General features: G+C 38.9%; 2 protein-coding genes across 5 annotated transcripts in view; one reads left to right on the top strand and one right to left on the bottom strand.

Moving 5' to 3' along the window:
* The window catches only part of LOC136710711 (uridine 5'-monophosphate synthase-like), an 82,971-nt gene that overhangs the window by 54,013 nt on the left and 6,794 nt on the right, over positions 1–22,164 (top strand). For 2 of the 4 annotated variants that reach the window (XM_066686491.1, XM_066686488.1), the window contains exon 1: positions 21,143–21,248. The exons of 1 other annotated variant lie outside the window; for it this stretch is intronic. The gene's annotated coding sequence lies outside the window, so the exon portion shown is untranslated. Of the gene's footprint in view, positions 1–21,142; positions 21,249–21,642; positions 21,873–22,164 lie in introns of those variants that run through there. One more of the 4 variants, XM_066686489.1, reaches the window with a different exon arrangement.
* LOC136710523 (uridine 5'-monophosphate synthase-like) lies at positions 1,839–15,080 on the bottom strand. Its single transcript, XM_066686097.1, has 4 exons — positions 14,740–15,080; positions 4,714–4,867; positions 3,081–3,248; positions 1,839–1,936 (listed from the first exon to the last, which is right to left on the bottom strand). Exons 1-4 carry the CDS (start codon positions 14,881–14,883, stop codon positions 1,839–1,841), a joined length of 564 nt encoding a protein of 187 aa, XP_066542194.1. The 5' UTR covers positions 14,884–15,080.

The following is a 22,164-nucleotide window of genomic DNA, read 5'->3' as shown; positions in this document are numbered from 1 at the left end:
CTGTTAAAGAAAGAAAAACTCACAATGGTCACTCAAATAATTACATATTACCCCCATCATCACTGCTTTCATTATCTACTATTACTATTATCAGTACACATGATCAGAAAAGCAGACTTTTGTGATGGTACAGGGACCTTTTGTCAATAATTTGTAGATTGACCAGAGGAGGATAGGTCCCTCCTCGTGAGCCTTGGTTCATCTCAAAGTTTCTTCTTCATCTCTGAGGGAATTTTTCCTTACCCCTGTCGCCCCTGGTTTTACTGGATTTCCGTGAAGCTGCTTTGTATCGTTTGTAAAAAGCGTTATATAAACAGCATGGCTGTGATGCGGCACAAAATAGTCCGTCTCAGCCGTGCGGTTATTTCATGATAACACACGACCTCGAGTGTTCTACTGCTTTTATATAACAGTTCAATAATAAATCATGAAATATTTAAACTGTAAAAGTTATGTCAAAAGTATTTATGAAATTATTAAATCCTTCCACCAAATTGTAGTTCCTCAACAAGTAGCATGTTGCTACGTCACAGTAACGAACTCTACAGCTCTTCAGTGAGTCACTGCCCTCACTCTCCATTTATTTCAAGTTAAACGTGTTAATAACAACTGAGTATAATTAGTACGTGATATTTATCGGTATTTTATTCTCAAAGTACAATGAAAACATTTTATTGTAGCAAAACATTAACTGAAGCTTATTAAACGGTGAAAAATGTGATCTCTGGACTCCACTATAACGAGTACTTTAATCTAATGACGGACAAATAAATAAATTCAAACCAATTTATAGTATTTTTCTGTAGAATATTGATCTGCTGTGGGCTATAGTCTGATTCAAATCACAGGAATTCTAATCTGTTATCAATATTCAGAAGATCATTTACAGATTCTGTAGAAAACAGACTATAACAGGTGTGTTACTTTCATTTAAACATCAGCAGACAGGATGGGAGTGAAACTGCTGCACACACAAACACATTTTTAGATAATTTTTCCTCCCACAGGAGCAGGAATATTCTGTGTTATGTGGTTGAATGTAAATACAGAAAAAACAGAAATCATTGCCTACACAGGTCATTTCACTGCAACATACAGACAGCTCTCTTTTAGCCTGGTCATATGAGCTATTCTACAGCTAAATCACTTACTGTTTTTAGGGCAATCTGAACACCCTGCTGTGGGCAATGAAGCCACATCATCTTCACCTTCCTTTCACCTGAAACTGACTCATTATTATCTTTGAATATCAAAAGAATGTGGTTTTATTTTATCTGCACTATACCCCATTAAGAAGCGTGTTAAAGCATGTTAATAAATTAGATTAGATTTGAGTAACATTAACTGTTAAGTGAACTCCAGGAGTAAAGTATGAGCATTAACAGCCTGGAAATTACCTTCTCATGAGGAAATTAGAGAAATATTATTCTATCGTGGTGTTTTTCTGGGTGAGAATGGGTTAAATGTAACGGGGCGAGTGACTGTAGAGTCATGAGTGGAAAAGGTGAAATAAGGATTTATTTTGTAATAGAATCTAAGCTAAAATGCCACAACAGTAAGGAACAGAAATGTTTGTGGTGATGTAGAAGGATGTAAACAGTGAAGAAAGAGCACCTTGAGTCCCAACGCACTGGTATTTGCCCTTGTTCCTTTTTTTAAAAAAGCAGTACGTTCTCAAAGGTGTGAAATCTGCAAAAGGTGTTCAACATTATTTCACATGCTTTATTTGTTGTAATCTTTATGTGACAGCGATTCACTGACTGAATCAAACCAGACGTTATTTCTGTTAGGGGTTTCATTTTATTTATATATTAATTTATTTGTTTATTTTTAAATCTTCACACTTCCTCCTCTTCGCCTCTGGGGGAGCTGTTCCCTGGTGGTTTAGTGAAGGTCTGGTTTTCTTCGATGAAAGTCTTCACGCTCGAGCATGTGGCTGCAACAGGCAACATTTATTCACATTTAATAAGAAGAACTTCATAAAGGAATCACTTTATACTTACTATTATTTCTATAAAACAACACTCAGTCATAACTAATACTGAGTAATCATTCATTCATTCTTTCGTTCATTATCTGTAACCCTTATCCAATTCAGGGTCGCGGTGGGTCCAGAGCCTACCTGGAGTCATTGGGCGCAAGGCGGGAATACAACCTGGGGGGGCAGTCCTTCACAGGGCAACACAGACACACACATTCACTCACACCTACGGACACTTTTGAGTCGCCAATCCACCCACCAACGTGTGTTTTTGGACTGTGGGAGGAAACCCACGCAGACACAGGGAGAACACACCACACTCCTCACAGACAGTAACCCGGAGGAAACCCACGCAGACACAGGGAGAACACACCACACTCCTCACAGACAGTCACCCGGAGGAAACCCACGCAGACACAGAGAGAACACACCACACTCCTCACAGACAGTCACCCAGAGCGGGAATCGAACCCACAACCTCCAGGCCCCTGGAGCTGTGTGACTGCGCCACTACCTGCTGCACCATCGTGCCGCCCTACTGAGTAATCAATAGCACTTATTTACAGCAGAACACTTGATAGGGGTTAATTAATAACTAATATGAGACAGTGAATATATTGTAACTGAACTTGAACAGATCCTGAATAACTGATATTAGATTCCCTGTGAAGGATATTAGATTCCCTCCAGGGTGTATTCCCGCCTTGCGCCCAATGATTCCAGGTAGGCTCTGGACCCACTGCGACCCTGAACTGGATAAGGGTTACAGATAATGAATGAAAGAATGAATGAATGAATGAATAACTGATATTAGATTCTGAATAACTGATTGTATTTGATGTATTTTATAAAGTAAACACTGAATTATTCACAGTGCTGCTGTTTTATCGAGGGTTTATTATTTGCCCCACACCCCAGAGCTTGAGGGTTTTTTGCCCCTTGAGCTGACACACAGCACTGAGTACGGTGACCTCAGGCTCATGTGCAGCTGCTTCAGAACATCCAGTGTTATCTCATGTTTTCTATGGAGAATAACAGCTGGATTCACTAATGATGAGAGCTGAAGGTCCAGGACTATGAGAACGGAAGAGAAACTGACCTGGGTCGATGCGTCCGGCGTCCAGCAGCACCACGGCGTCCTTCACCTTTAACCCCTCCTTCTCCAGCAGCCGAGCCGTCTCCAGCACACTGCTGCCACTCGTCACCACTTCATCAATGATCAGACACACGTCACCTGCTTTGATAACGCCCTCGATCTGCTTTGTCCCTGAGAGGAGAGAGACATCTCAGATCAAATAAACCAGCGTTTCACTCAGAACCTAAGGTATACATTTGTCCTCAATCAAATCTATGTACATGTGGTGTCTCACATCAGAGGGGTTTTACACTATAACACTGTTTGAAGAGTTTAATTTAGTGTAAGTGAAGCATGAGGGCGACATGGCCTTTTTAAATTGAGTACACGTCTGACGCAGGGATATGACGCCTTGCGAATCACCAGCGAGATGCTCCACAGCGTCCAAAGAGACCCACAGACGTCCACATTCATTCATTCATTATCTGTAACCACTTTTCCAATTCAGGGTCGCGGTGGGTCAGGTGCCTACCCGGAATCACTGGGCACAAGGCAGGAACACACCCTGATGGGGGTAGATACCTATATTTCTCCTTTAAACTTTATGATCATCACTGTATTAATTTAGATTAATGTAGTCTAAGTGCATTATGTCCCTTTACCTCACTTCCACCTTAAATGGTGAAGCAAATACATTCTCTACAATACATTAATGTCTTGTAGTCGTGGCCGAGTGGTTAGGGTGATGGACTAGAAGTCCATTGGGGTTTCCCCGCGCAGGTTCGAATCCTGCCGACTCCTGCCGAGTTCAGGAGGAGAATGAAGCTCTGAATTTAACTGAAGTCCAGCAGCTCCTCTGATATCACTGCGGACTGACAGAGCTGTCTACTAGCCTTTTTTTGACAATATTTTATTTCATTTTATTTTATTTCATTCTTTCCCTCCGTGCGCATTGGTCGATTTCTCCTCATTTAAATAATAAGCCTTTTCCCACATGAAAATAATTAACCCCTAATATCAGTCCACACTCACTGGTGACTATGTGGAAGTGTGACCTCATGACTTTAGACACAGGAGCAGATAAACTTCCTGTTGTAGGAAGCACAGCATGTCACTGAGGTATGAGTCAAAAACAGACCCAAAGCATATCTTTGTTTTTCACGTGTGTTTTTACCACTGCTGTGCTGCACGCGGCCGGTGTGAAAATCTACACTGATGAATATAGAAACGTCCTGGTAAAACGTGTGGTCTGTTGTGTGGATCACCTCCATCGGCTGCAATAAAATGACCACTAATTCTGCACTTACCAACATCTTGAATGGGGTCTTTCTCAGATCTCAGTAATTATTGTGGTGTGGTGTTGCAGTGTGTTTGAGTATTACACTCTTTAGGGTTCAGCAGTGACACCTGTACAGAGTGGGGTCTTAGTTCAGTGGAGAACTCTAATCCCGTTTGTCTTGGTGAGTGTGTGTTCTCTGGGTGATGGAGCACTTTAGTAAGAGGCTCTGGAGAAAAGTGTCTGATAAATGCTGTGTTGTGACTTTGCTGTGTGATGAAGGAAGGCAGGGGCCCATAGCATCCACCCAGAGAGCAGAGTGGAGTTCCTCATCGTCTCACACTGTCTCTGTAGAAGTATAATAAGGAGGTAAATGATTACCATTGTCCTTGGCCTCTTTTCTGCGCATGAGCATGGGGTGGTTGTGGTTGGCGCAGATGATGGAGGCCAGCGGCAGAGCTGTGTCCACATCACTACACACACAGTCGAACTTCACTTCAGCTTCTTCAGCGCGCTTATACAGCAATCTGGACACCTGAGGGGAAGAGAGTCAGAGTGTGTGTGAACGAGAAAGAGTGTTAAGACACACTGTAGGTGCCTCATAGAGTGAGTGATTTCAGCATGAAACAATATATATGAAGATCTGGAGCACTGCACATGAACCTAAGGTCACTCTTGCCCAATGCCATGTGTCAGCTAGAGGGGTATCTATGGGTTACAGTCATGTGATTTTCATTTTTTTTTGGGGTCTGGACACTAATGTAAACAGATAGAAAAGACAGATACATTTCTCATACACAGCCCGTCTCCCTGCGCTGGAGAGAGTCTCACAGCACTCTGAAGCATCACAGGGGTAAATGATCCCACAGTGTTTCACAATAAGGAGAAAATATCACTTATACTCTATTAGCCACATTAGCATTTTCATTATAGGATCCAATGGAAAACTGTTAGCCACTTCTCTGACCTTCTGTCTGAATGGGAGAGACTTATTTATACACAGATCATACACAAGTATCTGTAATAATGTTTCACTCCTCTGCTGTTTTAGTACGTACAAGACTACACACACAAGCCACATTTCTTTGTTTCAGTCTTTCCCTGTTTACAGTAATCAACCAATAATGATGAACTCATAGCGTCTATTTGCTTCAACACAAAGGGTCTGAGCTCCAATCATGCGCTTTAATGCCTTCACACTTGTTATAAAGTGTGCATGAAACAGTATGATTTCTTGTGCTGATGAATATCTGTAGACTTGCTATTTATTGATCCTTAGATTGTTGTTAGTAGTGCTGATAATTATTTTGCCATTTTACACAAACTGCTAGTTATTCCAAACTTAAATTGAGTGCTTTTGAGCCCTTTTGAAAAGTCTCCCAAATTGAAGATTCACATTTGATGTCATTGGTGCAGTAAATATTGTCATTAACTCGCTTTTCTAATCAGGAAGGACAATTTAGCTAAATGCATTTAAGACTTAGCATTTAATATTTTCAAGATGCTGATTAAAATAAAGTCACAGTGTCATTATTTATTTATTTATTTTTGTTACAGTGTGCTGCCAGTCAGAAGGAGAGATGGTCTGGTGAGATCTGGTCTGATGTGTAAGTATTGTCTTTTTAACTGTGAAAAGAGAGCACAGCTATTTGAGCATTAAAGGTTAAGACATGGATGTTATGCAAGAACAGAGACATTTCCGTGTTTACATCGGGAATGTGTTTGTATCGAGCAGTTTGTGATGCATTTTCTCTTTTATTCCGTTTATATATAAATATGTTAGATTCTTGTAAAATGATAAATTCTGCTAAGGAAATACGTAATAACAGCTGCCGGAAATTGCTGCCCCATGTCAGATACACACGTTTTTATTTGTGTTCAAAACAGTACACCTTTAATTGGGGATAATTTTAGTGCACAGCTTAACAACTTAAAATCAGACGTGCATTCGGGCGGGAATCGGGCCTAGATTCAAACCTATGCCTGGCGGATGAGACAAAGACTCGGCGAGGTGTAATTGGCCCTGAAACGGCCCGAGTGTTTCTTGCTTTCTGGGTTTCAACCAGATATTTGATGTGCAATGAAGAAATATCGAACTGTTTCTGTCGTATAGGACAGAAAAGTAAATTAATGTTGCATGGCCTCTGACCTTTGCTGGGCCGGTCTGAAACACTGGCTCTAAAGTGTGAAGAGGAGAGTCGGAGGAATCTGTTAAAAGTCTGAGGACAGCGGTTAAACCCGGCGCTGAGGCGCACTGTGGGCAGCCACCCGAGACATAATCCAGAACACCCACAATCCTCTTTTCCTTCGCTGTTTCGCATTTCGATATTCTACCTTTTCCTCCTCGTCCGAAAGTTGTGATATTTAGCTGTTTTTCGAACTTTCGTCCTTTTCCACTCAGGGTTTTGTGCGCATTTCCATAATTTGCGAAAACTCGGTGAATAGCGGCTTTCTGCAGTGACGTAGCACGTAAAAATAAACACATAAAATGATCCACTCACACACTCAATCATTTTTAATGTGTTTATTTTTATAATGTGTTTATTTTGAAGCAGATTGTGTTTAGCGCAGCTTCAATAGACGAAGAGGAAAACGGTAGTGATGGGAATTTCGGCTCTTTTTGGGGAGCCGGCTCTTTTGGCTCGGCTCTTCATAAAGAGCCGGCTCTTTCGGCTCCTAAATGGCTCTTTGTTTTACCACTTATTTCCACTGGTACAGAACAATATTACCTACATTTTACATGACTATACGGACACAATATTATTGTTCAATATTAAAAATAATAAATAGTGTTGCAATGGCCAATTGTTTTATGGCTGTCTTGTAATAACTCACTGATTGCACTCACACATTCAATTGTATAAATAACTGGATTTTTATTTAAACACCTTAATAAAAATCACTTGTAAACTCTGAAATACAGCCAATGGAACCCAAGAGGTAGGTATTACAAAATAGCTTATTAAATTAAATAATCATCCATTTCTGGGAAATAAAATAAACAAATACTCTACAAAGTGCAAAACAGCAGCATTCAACGGTAGTGAATAAAACAACTATTTTTTGGAAGGCAGCTTGGGATTCAGGAAAACCAAGTGTCTCAGCTCGGAGGGTTGGAGGGTTGGAGCTTGCTTGTTGTTCTCTGATTGGTTGAATGACAAGCCTTAGAAAAAAATGGCTCGGTCTTAGACGGGAACCGGCTCTCATCGTTCACTTACAAGAGCCGGCTCTTTGAACCGGTTCGTTCGCGGCCGACACATCACTAGAAAACGGTCCCTGGAGCTGTGATAGTGATGGGAATTTCGGCTCTTTTTGGGGAGCCGGCTCTTTTGGCTCGGCTCTTCATAAAGAGCCGGCTCCTTCGGCTCCTAAATGGCTCTTTGTTTTACTTTTTGTTTTCCACTGGTACAGAACAATATTACCTACATTGTACATGACTATATGGACAAAATATTATTATTCAATATTAAAAATAATATGTTGTAATGGCCAATTGTTTTATGGCTGTCTTGTAATAATTCACTGATTGCACTCACACATTCAATTGTATAAATAACTGGATTTTTGTTTAAACACCTTAATAAAATATCACTTGTAAACTCTGAAATATAGTCAATGGAACCCAAAAGGTCTGTATTACAAAATAGCTTATTAAATTAAATAATCATCCATTTCTGATTAATAAAATAAACAAATACAGTGGAACCTCTACTAACGAACGCCTATACTAACGAACTTTCCAAGATATGAACCAGGAATTTGAATATTTTTTGCCTGCACCAACGAACCATGAAACGAACCCGAGCCTCTGCCGAGCCGGCGGTTGGAAATGGCCACTGACCCCAATAGGCGAGTCTCCCAGCGCAGCCAGACTTGAGTGAGCTTTTAAGATTAGCACATTGTAGCTTTAGCAATTTAGCATTAGTGTAAATAGCAGACATCGACATTCGTGCTAAGTTAAGCCGTATCTTCGCTTCGTCTCCCCACATTCACCCGCCTGCTCTCCCTTATTCCACCCACCTCCCGTCATACAGCCAGTTACTCCTCCAGACAGTCGTTTATTATTGTTTCCACTGTATTTCTTTTTTATTTTTAGTAATGCTACATGTATTTTTTTTTACTAATTTGAGAGTGTTGTAAACATAGATCGGTGCAAAAACGGTGACTTTCGGGGTGGGGGCTGGAACGCATTAATTGCTTTTCCATTATTTTAAATGGGGAGAATTGACTCGAGAAACGAACTTTTCCACTTACGAACCGGGTCACGGAACGGATCAAGTTCGTAAGTAGAGGTTCCACTGTACTCTGCAAAGTGCAAAACATTTAACTGATTTAACATTTTCTTCAACTATTTTTTGGAAGGCAGTTTGGCATTCAGGAAAACCACGTGTCTTTTTGTTCTCTGATTGGTTGAATGACAAGCCTTAGAAAAAATGGCTCGGTCGTAGACGGGAACCGGCTCTCATCGTTCACTTACAAGAGCCGGCTCTTTGAACCGGTTCGTTCGCGACCGACACATCACTAAGCTGTGACAGAGACACTACCTGTTGCACCGTGCCTCCTGTAAATATCAACGTCTAATTAAATGATGAATGAGCTGGTAATTAAATAGTGGGTAATTATAAAGTGTATTGTTTACTTTAACATACACATAAAACACACTAGTCATATTCATGCAGATACAGTAGCTGTGTGTGTGTGAGGTCTGAGTAATATCACGATTCCTGGTAGAATCGTCTGTCACGACGCTGAAGTAGGTTCCTTATTCGCAGCTCCCGATTCCTGTGGCTCCTTATTCACAGTCTCTTATTCGCAGACTGAAGTTCTCTGCTTATTCGCAGGTCCAGATTCAGCGAGCCGCAGTGAACGAAGGGGACTGTTCGATGTGTACATAATGCTGCGCACATTGCTCTTAACGCTTCATGGACTAATGAATAGCACTAAATACAGAAATTAACGAGTTGTTTACCCTCACGACACACAAAACAAGCCAAAAACTTTACTCATTCGCTGTTTAGTTTGTTTGTTTGATCCTAAAGGTCTCTGCAGTTTAAAATACTTGGAATAATGTCAGGCCCAAGCTCTTCACTGCATACTTTTTTTTGATGTATATGAACTTGTTTGCTAATGTTTGTCTTTTTACTGTATGTATGGATGGGATTGTTAGTGACTGCTTGCAGACCAAGTTTCTCTTTGAGAGATAATAATAATAAACTGAACTGAAGCTAATGATGTTTTCTCTGGAAACAAGTCATATTAAGACATATTTTTTTTACAAGAAATAAGGTGAGAAATTGGTCAAAGTTTAAGTTTTATCTTATACAAATATGCACAAAAAAAGGAAACTGAGATTCTGGAGGGAATTTGAGGTCCTTAATCACTTTGGGCCAGCACAAATACACATTCTAAACACCGATCTAGTTTCCCCCTATAAGGAAAACATGGATTTAGCCTGGCCCGAAATTCTTTTACACTTTAATTTTAATTGGAAACATGGCATATTGTGCAATAGTGCACATTATTACATGAATGCGAGGCTGAGATTCTGGAGGGAACGTGAGGTCTTTAATCACACTGGACCAGCAGAAATACAAATCCTAAACACAGATCTAATCTCCCACTGTAGGGATAAGATGGATTTAGCCTGGCCCAAAGTGACTTTACACTTTAATTTGAACTGGAAACATGGCATATTGAGCAAAGGTGCACAAAGATAATGAATGTGAGGCTAAGATTCTGGAGGGAATTTAAGGTCGTTAATCACTTTGGGCCAGCACAAATACACATCCTAAACACAGATCTTGTCACCTGGAGGATACCCATGTAGACACTGTGAGCACATTTTAATTATATTTATTAATTATTTAATTTTAATTGGGTTATATGCACTATGCACAACATGGCATCTTAATCAGCAAACATCTGTGCTATCTAGGATCATAACTTGCCTAAACAGAGCAAGTGGGTAATTTATAACTGATTAGTAAGTTAATAAGTAGTAATTGTGCTTAAGTATATATGGTAAATTTTAAATCAATAAATCAAATGTTATTTTTATAGCACTTTTCAAAACAGTTGTCACATAGTAGCTTTAAAGAGATCTGGGTTCAAGCCTCCTAGGAGCAAACCAAGGGCATCAATGGCAAAGAAAAACTTCCTTAGCACACAAGGACGAGACCTTGAAAAAACTAAGACTCATACGGGGAACCCATCCTCCTTGGAACAACACCGGAGAGCACAACAGAGAACAGAACAGAAGGAAAAGTGAATGGATACAGATAGTGAGTTATAGTAATATGAAGGTAAAATATTAGTGATATGAGTATGAGGAAGGAGGAGGTGGTCAAGTGAATATGTGGGTGGGTAAAAGCAGGAGCAGAGTTAATTTTGGATAAAACAGCATCCTTGCAAGGCCAAGCATGATGCTATAGGTGAGACAAGGCCAAGATCTTGCACAGGATACACAGGGTCAGGTGCTGGATTAGGGAAACACCAGGAGAGCAGCAGGAACAGGACATCTCAAGGCATGAGACAGACAGGAGAAAGAAAACCAGACAAGGGTGAAAAATAAAGTGGTTAGTAGGTTTGTGGTAAAGCAGGGGTAAAATTGCCCAGCAAAAAAATCGTACATGGGCCACAGAGATAGAGAGGGTGCAGTCTGGTTGGTGGTTACCATAAAGCTAATTTTAAAATGCTGTAATTATATGGTAGTAAGACAGGGTTAATACAAAGTAGTGACTGCATAGTGTAGAGTATGTAAACCATCTATAACACCAGTAGAGAAAGAGTGAATCTTTCAGGTTAGCGAATCTAACCGGAATCCTGCGTGAAAAGGTAAGTTCTCAATCTAGATTTAAAGCTTGAAAGTGTGTCTGAGCCCTGAACAGTAACAGGATGGCTATTCCAGAGTTGAGGAGCTTTGTGAGAGTCTTTCTCCTGCAGTGAGGAACTAAGAGTAGATGGACATCCTGCGAACAAAGTGGAAACAAATACATTGAAGAAAATTAGCAGTCAGCAGTAGCGTGGCATACAGAACTGGACACACTGAAATTCAAACAATTCAATAACACTTTCTCTGAACTGAAAATAACCCTTTGAGTATTCAAATAGTTGTACAAATAGAACCATTATTAATAATACTTTATCTTTAAATAACTTTAATTAAATCTAACATAGATAGAATAGAATACTATATAATTTTTGCTACCTATTTGTTATACTGTGTAAACTAGGGACGTCCTGGTCAAGTTTTTTTGCCCCGATCCAGATTCGAGTCTTTTAATATTGAGTATCTGCTGATACAGAGTCCCGATCCAATACTTATATTTAACTAGATAGTACTGTTACACAGTGCGCACTTAAAGTACATTATACAGGGGCTGGACAATGAAAGTGAAACACCTGTCATTGTAGTGTGGGAGGTTTCATGGCTAAATTGGAGCAGCCTGGTGGACAATCTTCATTAATTACACACTGCACCAGTAAGACCATGTGCATCCAATGGTTCAAACACTGTGTCCTGAAGGCGGTGCCGTGTATCAGGACGACGACGCACCAATACACACAGCGAGACTGGTGAAAGACTGGTTTGATGAACATGAAAGTGAAGTTGAACATCTCCCATGGCCTGCACAGTCACCAGATCTAAATATTATTGAGCCACTTTGGGGTGTTGTGGAGGAGCGAGTCAGGAAACGTTTTCCTCCACCAGCATCACGTAGAGACCTGGCCACTATCCTGCAAGAAGAATGGCTTCAAATCCCTCTGACCACTGTGCAGGACTTGTGTATGTCATTCCCAAGACCAACTGACGCTGTATTGTGGTCTAAAACCAGGTGTTTCACTTTCATTGTCCAACCCCTGTAGTTATCAAAATCAGCCCAGTGTATCTGCTTGACACTGAATATCTCGCATTAAGAAAGAAACTGCCTGCATCCGAGTTGCTGTTTTTTTTTATAACAAAGTAAACAAAAGTTGTCTTCATAAACAGTTCATATAAATAATTTAACATTATATTTAATCTCATAAAATCATCTAATATATTTTATGTATACATAATTTGATTTTAAAAGTGAGTCAGCTTTGTCATTACAGATGTGTTGAGGAAAAAATGAAATGTAGTTTCTTCAATACATTTTTCAGCACTGACCTTATTCTCTCAGCACAGCCACAAAACAAACCCCTGTAGGCGGGACTGTGACTCCATTGGCTGCAGCACTAATTGATAGACAGCTAACTCTGGCTACTGATTGGCTTAATAAAAGTGACGACCAATGAGAAGCGCATTCTTTGTTTAGGAGTTGTGGACCTCTGGCTGAGGGAGAGGAGCGGGTCTTAACAGTCTCACCTTAAAAATACAGGATAAAACACCTCTGGGTCCAAAACACAACACTGCATTTGGTGTCCAGATACGGGACGGTTGGTGTCACATCCCCCCATGCTCCAGGTCTGAATATGACTCGCAGGAACAGTCAGAAAGAAGAGTGTCTGCTACAGTAACATTTACAAAGCGTGCTACAGGAGGAGGGAGTGTGAGCTTGCCACCTAGAGGAAATGGAGGATCTGACTTAAGATCGAGCTCAATAAATCCGAACAGTACAAAGAACTGTACCATAAGGCTGTGTATCAATTACATAAAGTCTAAAATAAGTTGACAAACAGTGGGAGATTGGGCTTCTATTTGCAATTTATGTGGATGGACATAAATAATACTTTCAATCTCCACCTTGACTTTAAGATTTTACCTGTGTGTATTGCTGCTCTATGTACTATGTTTCCAGTGATTTTAAGGTATTAACTCGACTTGGGACAAGCTGAAACAAGGTTGACTTTACAATGAAAGACAATGACTGTACTTGAAATATGTATTTGTGCTGGCCCGATGTTATTAAGGATCTCAAATTCCCTTCAGAATCTCAGTCTTGCATGCATTTAATTATCTGCACAATTGCTCAATATGGCATATTTCCAATTAAATTTAAAGTATAAAATAATTTTGGGCCAGGCAAAATCCATGTTGTCCTTGAAAGAGAAGGATTGTGCTGGCCCAAAATGATTAAGGACTTCAAATTCCCTCCATAATCTTGGCCTCACATTGATTTCCTTCATGCAGCATTGCTCAATATGCCATGTTTCCAGTTCAAATTAAAGTGTAAAATCATTTCGGACAAGACTAAATCTATCTTGTCCCTAAAGTGGGAGACTAGATCTGTGTTTAGGATGTGTTTTGTGCTGGCCCAAAGTGATTAAGGACCTCAAACTCCCTCATGAATCTCAGCCTCACATCCATTTAATAATGTGTACTATTGCACAGTATACTATGTTTCTAGTTAAAAACAAAGTATAAAATAATTTCGGGCCAGGTAAATCCATGTTTTCCTTACAGGGGGAAACTAGATCTGTGTTTAGGATGTGTATTTGTGCTGGCCCAAAGTGATTAAGGACCTCAAATTCCCTCCAGAATCTTGGCCTCACATTCTTTGTGCAGCATTGCTCAATAAACAGTTTCCAGTTAAAATTAAAGTATAAAATCATTTCAGGCCAGGCTAAATCCATCTTGTCCCAACAGCGGGGCACTAGATCTGTGTTTAGAATGTTTATTTGTGCTGGCCCAAAATGATTAAAGACCTCAAATTCCCTCCAGATTCTCAGTCTCACATTCTTTTTTTTTTTTTTTTTTTTGCATGTTTGTATAAGATAGAACTTAAACTTTGACCAATTTCCTACCTTATTTCTTGTAAAAAATTGTCTTAATATGACTTGTTTCCAGAGAAAACATCATCAGCTTGGGCCTGACTAAATACAGGTTTTTTTAATGTGTGGCATTAGAACTGTATTTAGGATGAGAATTGCAGTGTCCCAACCAGATAGTACCTTTAATACAGTCCGTCCGTTTAATATTTAAATATCTATTTAACATACCTGCTATTTTCTCTTTTATTTACTGGTCAATTTAAAATAAATAAATAGAAATTCATCAATTTGAAATCTTTATATACCATACAATATATTATTTTATAATGTATAAACATTATTCCAAGTATTTTAAACTGCAGAGACCTTTAGGATCAAACAAACAACCTAAACAGTGAATGAGTAAAGTTTTTTGGCTTGTTTTGTGTGTTGTGAGGGTAAACAGTTCGTTAATTTCTGTATTTAGTGCTATTCATTTGTCCATGAAGCGTTAACAGCAATGTGCGCAGCATTATGTACACATCGAACAGTCCCCTTCGTTCACTGCGGCTCGCTGAATCTGGACCTGCGACTGTGAATAAGGAGCCACGGGAATCGGGAGCTGCGAATAAGGAACCTACTTCAGCGTCGTTCAACTGTCCCAATCCGGCTTTGTGTGTGAGTGTGTTACTGACCTGTGTGTAATAGTGTTGTGTGTGTGTGTGTGTTACTGACCTCTTTGAGTAGATCTGGGTAAGAGACGATGACTCGGAGGTTGAAGTAAATGGGAGAGAGGAGTCCACTCTTCAGTGTAAACTCTCCGAACTTCACCGCTTCCACATCGTGGAGGTCCAATATCAACTTCCTAATATCCTCCATCCTCAACTAACGATCAATAACGATCAATAACACACACAGTCTCTTCGATCTCAGATACACACTTTACCCTCACACTCTACTCTCACAAGCTGCGTCTCAATTCGAGATGGGGTTCAGTCGGCTCTTTAATTGACAGCTGGCAGCAGGACGGAGCACTCATTCGTAGCTGACAATCGCTGGTACTGGATGCAGCAGCAACCAATGTCAGCATTCAGTTGTGAATCGCAACTAAGCGCCACCTTGAGGCTGAACATGCACATGCAAATAATTCAGCAAAATTACCACGTCTCAGTCTAGTTATGGCCAGTTTTTTTTTCGAACATTCTCACTGACTTTAAAAAACATTACAAAACAAACTTTTGGTAAAAAAAAAAAAAAACATTAACTATTGCTTACATTTAAATTCAATGTTTTCTTTTGATTACAATTCATAACTTAATTACAATAATAATCTAATAAATGTAAAACATAAAATGTTCATTGTCTTAATATAGTTCATTTATAATTTTGTCAACCAAGCTGCTTACATTAAAAAATAATGTTTTAATAATAAACTATAACAAATTTATTTTTCAGTCATTTTAAAGTACAAAAACAGAACTTGTTGTTGCTTTACTTTCATAAATTACTTGCCTATTTATAAATTATTTATGACATTAAGCTGACAGAGGGACTGGGCTCTAGATTGAGACGTGGTAATTTGCTCTCTGTACAAATGACTGCAAGAGCCTTATAAGAAAATCATGGGCAAGTTATGCCTGATTAGGTACATTATGCTGAAATATTTGCTGGTCATTTTGACCGTTTGTAATTGAGAGCGATTTTATTGTGTTGTTCTGAACAGTTACTATAATCTAGAGAGTAGGTATCATATCACTGTCGGTTTTTCTTCAGTAGTAATCAGTCCTTTCACTGTGTGCACAAGAGTGTTTTTCAGGTCATGTGCAGTTTTCTTTTTGCATGTATGGCTGCTGGTGTTTCTGGTGTAGTATCATTTCCTTGTATGGCAAACTGTTTTTTTCTCCACCCACATTTTTAAACTGAACAGGGCCAGTTGTAACCTGCTATAGCTGGTATTAAAGAAAGAGTAGGCAATATTTTTACCTTACAATTACAACGAAATTAACTTAGGGAGACCGGAAACTCTGTCATTGCTACTCCAGACCCGACACTGAAGAGACTGCAAGTGGTTGCTGTCAGTGACTGACTGGCGGCTGCCACTTATTGAATGGAAGCTGCCAATGACTGGTGCTTCCTGCTGCCAGCTGCCAATAAGAGATTAAACCCTTACAGGGGAGCTATTTAGTGATTGAGAGTTGTTAGAAATAACTTGATCTGTTCTAATGTTATGGGTGTGTGAAGAACAATAAGCTTTTGAGTATGGCAATAAAAATATAATGAACTATTACTATTACTACTATTATTATTATTATTTCCTTAATCTTCACTGCCTATCACAGGTTGTCAGCAGATATAACTATCATTTGAAGAATACTGTAAAAATAAAAAATAAAATACAATCCAGATTCCAAAAAAGTTGGGACACTAAACAAATTGCGAATAAAAACTGAATGCAATGATGTGGAGGCGCCAACGTCTAATATTTTATTCAGAATAGAACACAAATCACAGATCAGAAGTTTAAACTGAGAGAATGTATCATTTTAAGGGTCATTTAATCATCATTTAATATGTTGATTCAAAATTTCATGGCGTCAACAAATCCCAAAAAAGTTGGGACAAGGCCATTTTTTACCACTGTGTGGCAACACCCCCTTCTTCTTACAACACTCAGACGTCTGGGGACAGAGGAGACCAGTTTCTCAAGTTTAGAAATAGGAATGCTCTCCCATTCATGTCTAATACAGGCCTCTAACTGTTCAATCGTCTTGGGCCTTCTTTGTCGCACCTTCCTCTTTATGATGCTCCAAATGTTCTCTACAGGTGAAAGATCTGGACTGCAGGCTGCCATTTCAGTCCCCGGATCCTTCTCCTACGTAGCCATGATGTTGTGATCGCTGCAGAATGTGGTCTGGCATTATCTTGTTGAAAAATGCAGGGTCTTCCCTGAAAGTGATGACGTCTAGATGGGAGCATGTGTTGTTCTAGAACCTGAACATAGTTCTCTACATTAATGGTGCCTTTCCAGACATGCACGCTGCCCATGCCACAAGCACTCATGCAACCCCATACCATCAGTGATGCAGGCTTCTGAACGGAGCGTTGATAACAACTTGGGTTATCCTTGTCCTCTCTGGTCCAGATGACATGGCGTCCCAGTGTTCCATAAAGAACTTCAAATCGTGACTCATCTGACCACAGAACAGTCTTCCATTTTGCCACACTCCATTTTAAAAGACCCCTGGCCCAGTGCCAACGTCTGAGCTTGTGGAGCTTGCTTAGAAATGGCTTCCTCTTTGCACTGTAGAGTTTCAGCTGGAGACGGCGGACGGCACGGTGGATTGTGTTCACTGACAATGCTTTCTGGAAGTATTCCTGAGCCCATTCTGTTATTTCCTTGACAGTGGCATTCCTGTTTGAGGTGCAGTGACGTTTAAGGGCCTGGAGATCACGAGCATCCAGTAGAGTTTTACGGCCTTGACCCTTACGCACAGCAATTTTTCCAGATTCTCTGAATCTTTTGATGATGTTACGCACGGTTGATGATGATAACTTAAAAGTCTTTGCTATTTTACGCTGGGTAACACCATTCTTTCTGCACAACAATGGTGGAATTGGTGTTCCTCTTACCATCTTGGCTTCAGAGAGACACTGACACTCTGAGAAGCTCTTTATATCCCCAATCATGTTGTAATTGACCTAATTAATGCTCTTCCAGCTGTTCGTTATATGCTCAGTTTCCTTTTTCCAGCCACTTATTGCTACTTGTCCCAACTTTTTTGGGATTTGTTGACACTGTGAAATTTTGAATCAACGTATTTTTCCTTTAAAATGTTAAATTTACTCAGATTAAACTTTTGATCTGTCGTCTATGTTCTATTACCAATAAAATATTGACATTTGCCGTCTCCACATCATTGCATTCAGTTTTTATTCATAATTTGTTTAGTGTCCCAACTTTTTTGGAGTCCAGTTTGTAAAATAAATAAATAATGTAGCTGTGGAAGGTCATATACAGGCACTGTAATACACACGTGACCATTTCACTGTGAAGAAAACTTCAGGGGGGTTCTAGGAGCCAGTGAGTCTAGTCCTGTGGACTCCACCACTATAACGACTACTTTAATCTAATAACAGACAAATAAATAGATTCAAACCAATTTATAGCATTATTCTGTAGAAAACAGACTATAACAGGTGTGTTATTTTCATTTAAACATCAGCAGACAGGATGGGAGTGAAACTGCTGGACACACAAACACATTTTTAGATCATTATTCCTCCCACAGGAGCAGGAATATTCTGTGTTATGTGGTTGAATATAAATACAGAAAAAACAGAAATCATTGCCTACACAGGTCATTTCACTGCAACATACAGACAGCTCTCTTTTAGCCTGGTCATATGAGCTATTCTACAGCTAAATCACTTACTGTTTAGGAACAATGAGTGCAGCATCAACTACAGCTCTGCTCTGGTAAAACGCTGGTGGTTTCAGATTTGTAATTGTCACTTACTCCACTTCAAAATTTTCATATTGTACCAGATATATTCAAGGTGAAGGTTCCATATGAAATCTGGAACTGCCCTCTTTCCATTGGATTGGTGTAATTCATGTAAATATTAAAATTACTAATGAGGAATCTGCCTCGTTATTTTTGAATACATTTTATTATGTGTTATTGCACATTATCATGCGATACCCAAACCTTGATTTAACGCCTTATTCAAGGTAATAGAGCACTGTTTGACACAATTTTTGACACTTTGGAGATTTATTACCCCAATTTTTCAAAAAAGGACAAATAGTTACACACCTAGTAAGTCCATTATTGCTTGTTAGAACCTAATATTGCCCAATGTATATTTGTAGTAATTCATAAAACAAAGTTTGTTTGTTGTTATTATTATTATTATTATTTTATTTATTTATTTATTTTTACCAAAAAACCATTGTCGATGCCCAAAAAAACCTTGAAACACCACATGTGATCCTTTATTTAGATTTGAATAAATATCAGATAAATACATTTGGAACACTCAAAAGGTTTTCTGGTAAACTTTTACATATAAATCCACATCTGGCCACTAACTCTATCCACGATAGAAGTCTCTACAGTCATAAAAAGTATGTAAATAAATAAATAAATAAAATCTATATTTTTATTATTATTATTGGCATTCAGGAGTCAATTGGAAGCATATGTGAACTTTCTTTTAGTTCAAAAAATTCTAATTTAAAGGGTGTGAACATACCAACTATTTTCTATTTTCACTTATTCCAAGCAGTTAGAAAGTAATAATCATTCAAAATTGGCTGTGTAATTTCACACGGAATTTAAAAATCTGGCCAGCGTTTTTTTATTTTTTCGGACATTTGGTCACCCTACTGTGGGCAATGAAGTCACATCATCTTCACCTTTCTCTCACCTGAACCTGGCTGTTTTTTTTTATATATATATATATATGGCTGACTGACTGACCACACACAAACACGACACGTTAGGAGTGGGGTGGGCATCATATGTGATTGAGTTCAGTGAACATGAGGAGCGCTGTTAATAATAATATGTTGGTATTGACTCAGAACTGAAGTCACTGTGTGCGCGCACGGCTTCGGGAAGACAGGAAGATGGGGAGGGCAAGTACGTCTCGCTGCAGCCTGTAGGAAGGCGGAGTTGGACATCCAACCCCGCCAACATTCAACCCCGCCCACACAATTTCCCGCCATGTCCAACCCAGAATGGATTTTACCATTTATGAAGCGCCAGGGAGGGTTGCTGTATTTTCCTTGTAAAAATGTTTTGTTTAAACCATATGTACAATGTATTGATATTTTTTTAAACAGCTTTCTGACTCATCCAGAAAGTGGTCCCCAGAATTTTTGTTCCAAAGCGTGCCACAGGGAAGTAACCAGAGCGCTACAATAAGATCATTTGACAGTAGATCTCCATTCACTCCCAGTAAATTATTGGAGTCAAGCCAGCCTCCACTTGGAAAAGCGTGGTCAAACTAGTGGTCAAATCAGGTGTTGTACTGTCATTAAAGTAAAACTGTTCTGTGCAAATTAATGGTTCCCTTTTAAAAAATGTTCTAAATTTGGAATTAACGTTACAGAGATGGCACAACACAAAGGGCCTTTATTTTGAAATGACACATCAGAATGGCTTGATGTTAAGTGAGTGACATAATCAGTTGTACTATCATTATGAAGTGAAATTGTTCTGTGCAAACTAAAGGTTTTTTTTAATAATGATCTAAATTTGGAATTAAATTTACAGAAATGGGACCATTCAAAGGGCCTTTATTTTGAAATGACACATCAGAACGACTTCATATTCAGTGAGTGACATAATCAGGTGTGGTACTATGATTATGAAGTGAAATTGTTCTGTGCAAACTAATGGCTCACTTTTAATAATGATCTAAATTTGTAATTAAACTTACAGAAATGGGACAATTCAAAGGGCCTTTATTTTGAATTGACACATCAGAATAACTTGATATTCAGTGAGTGACATAATCAGGTGTGGTACTATGATTATGAAGTGAAATTGTTCTGTGCAAACTAAAGGTTTCCTTTTAATAATTATATAAATTTGGAAATAAAATTACAGAAATGGGACAAGTCAAAGGGCCTTTATTTTGAAATGGCACATCAGAGTGACTTGAACTCTCAAGTCACTCTGATAAGCCATTTCAAAATAAAGGCCCTTTGAATTGTCCCATTTCTGTAACCCTAAAATCTTCAATATTTCCACAAAATAGCAAATATTTGTTGTTTATCCATTTATTATTTGTTTAGATTATTTATATAAATTATATAATAAATTATTTATTTATTACATACATTTCTTGTCATTGACTTTTGGCTTTTATTTTGAAATTTGTTCCTCTGCACGCTATTACCGTAATGTTCAGAATACGATGTTCCACCAAAACTAAGTGGGAGCTGGCTTGACCAAGCTTTTCCAAGTGGAGGCTGGCTTGACTTCAGTCTGAAAACTGGGGCTGTGGGTCATGTGATTTAATTGTGACACCCATCTTTCCTAGTCAACAAATAGAAAATATAGGTAATCTGACATATAATCCGTTTTCACAAATTCATTAAAAGTTTCACATGCAAGACAAAGGGAATCTGATGTATAATCCGCTCGCTCATACTTAAATGCCTTATACCCACGACTTTTAATTTGAAAAGACGTTACGGCGCTAAAGCGCTTCTCCGCCAGAAGAAAACGTCGGTAAATCAGATAATGCTCTTTTCACAAATTGTAATCAGTAAAAATATTGAACGCCAGTGTGTGTGAATAAGTTCACAATATGTAGTAATTGCAATAGTTATTTGGTGTGTACGCTTTTTTAAATAACCAGGTGACTCTTGGGTGAATGTCTGGCGAATATCGAACGCTGAGCTAACTTAATTTAAGCAGCGATGATCTGACATATATATAGCTAATGTACATTTATACGTACAGTTGAAGATAAAACAGTAGGTAGGTAAGATACTCTGATAAGCTAAATGTAGTGCATCAGAAAATGCTGCCTACAGAAATATAAACAGGAGGTATGCACAGCCCAAATCCCCTTATTAAAGACAATATAGTATAATTACAGTGATAATAATTTGATTTTTGTGGGGGTTTTTTAATTATTAATTCGCTGTGTACAATTTTGGAACACTCAAGCAAATAATAACAGTAAACCATGATTGTGTAGTGCACTAGAGAAAAGCAGGTTTATCACGTAAAACGGATACATTAAAACGTTTGAGTCTGAGCATGCGCGAAGCTGCAAAGTAAGGCCAACACATTGCAGAAGATGAAGTGAAAATGAAGATAAAGATTATATGAAAAGAGGAAAGTAAGGTAAACATGTGACTGTTCTTCTCGAGGTTGGATAGTTGATAAATAAAAGTCTGAGAACATCGCCGCGGGAATATATTTAGAGTCGCAGCTGCTCTCCACGACCTTAAAAGGCTCGCAGCGCCGCTGGGATCATTAACCTAACTGTACTTATGAACGTATAGGGTCTAGTACTCGTTTAACCTTCCCCAAACACACAAGTACACTCTAAATGTTACATACTCTTCCATTTAACATTAAAAACGCGGTTGTTTCTTCCATATGCGAAGTTCCAGTTCCACCTTAAATGCGATAT

Source organism: Hoplias malabaricus, chromosome 12, assembly GCF_029633855.1.
Source record: "Hoplias malabaricus isolate fHopMal1 chromosome 12, fHopMal1.hap1, whole genome shotgun sequence".
In the NCBI taxonomy this organism is placed as follows: domain Eukaryota; kingdom Metazoa; phylum Chordata; class Actinopteri; order Characiformes; family Erythrinidae; genus Hoplias; species Hoplias malabaricus.
The sequence above is the reverse complement of the archived record's forward strand: the minus strand, read 5'-3'. Positions and strand labels throughout refer to the sequence as shown.

Bases quoted from the DNA above. Each gene is read 5' to 3' on its own strand.
- LOC136710523 (XM_066686097.1), bottom strand. From the start codon at position 14,883: ATGGAGGATATTAGGAAGTTGATATTGGACCTCCACGATGTGGAAGCG. The intron at 4,868-14,739 runs GTCAGTAACACA...TCTTCCCCTCAG, and splicing joins ACCCAGATCTACTCAAAGAG to GTGTCCAGATTGCTGTATAA. The intron at 3,249-4,713 runs GTAATCATTTAC...CTCTCCTCTCAG, and splicing joins AAAAGAGGCCAAGGACAATG to GGACAAAGCAGATCGAGGGC.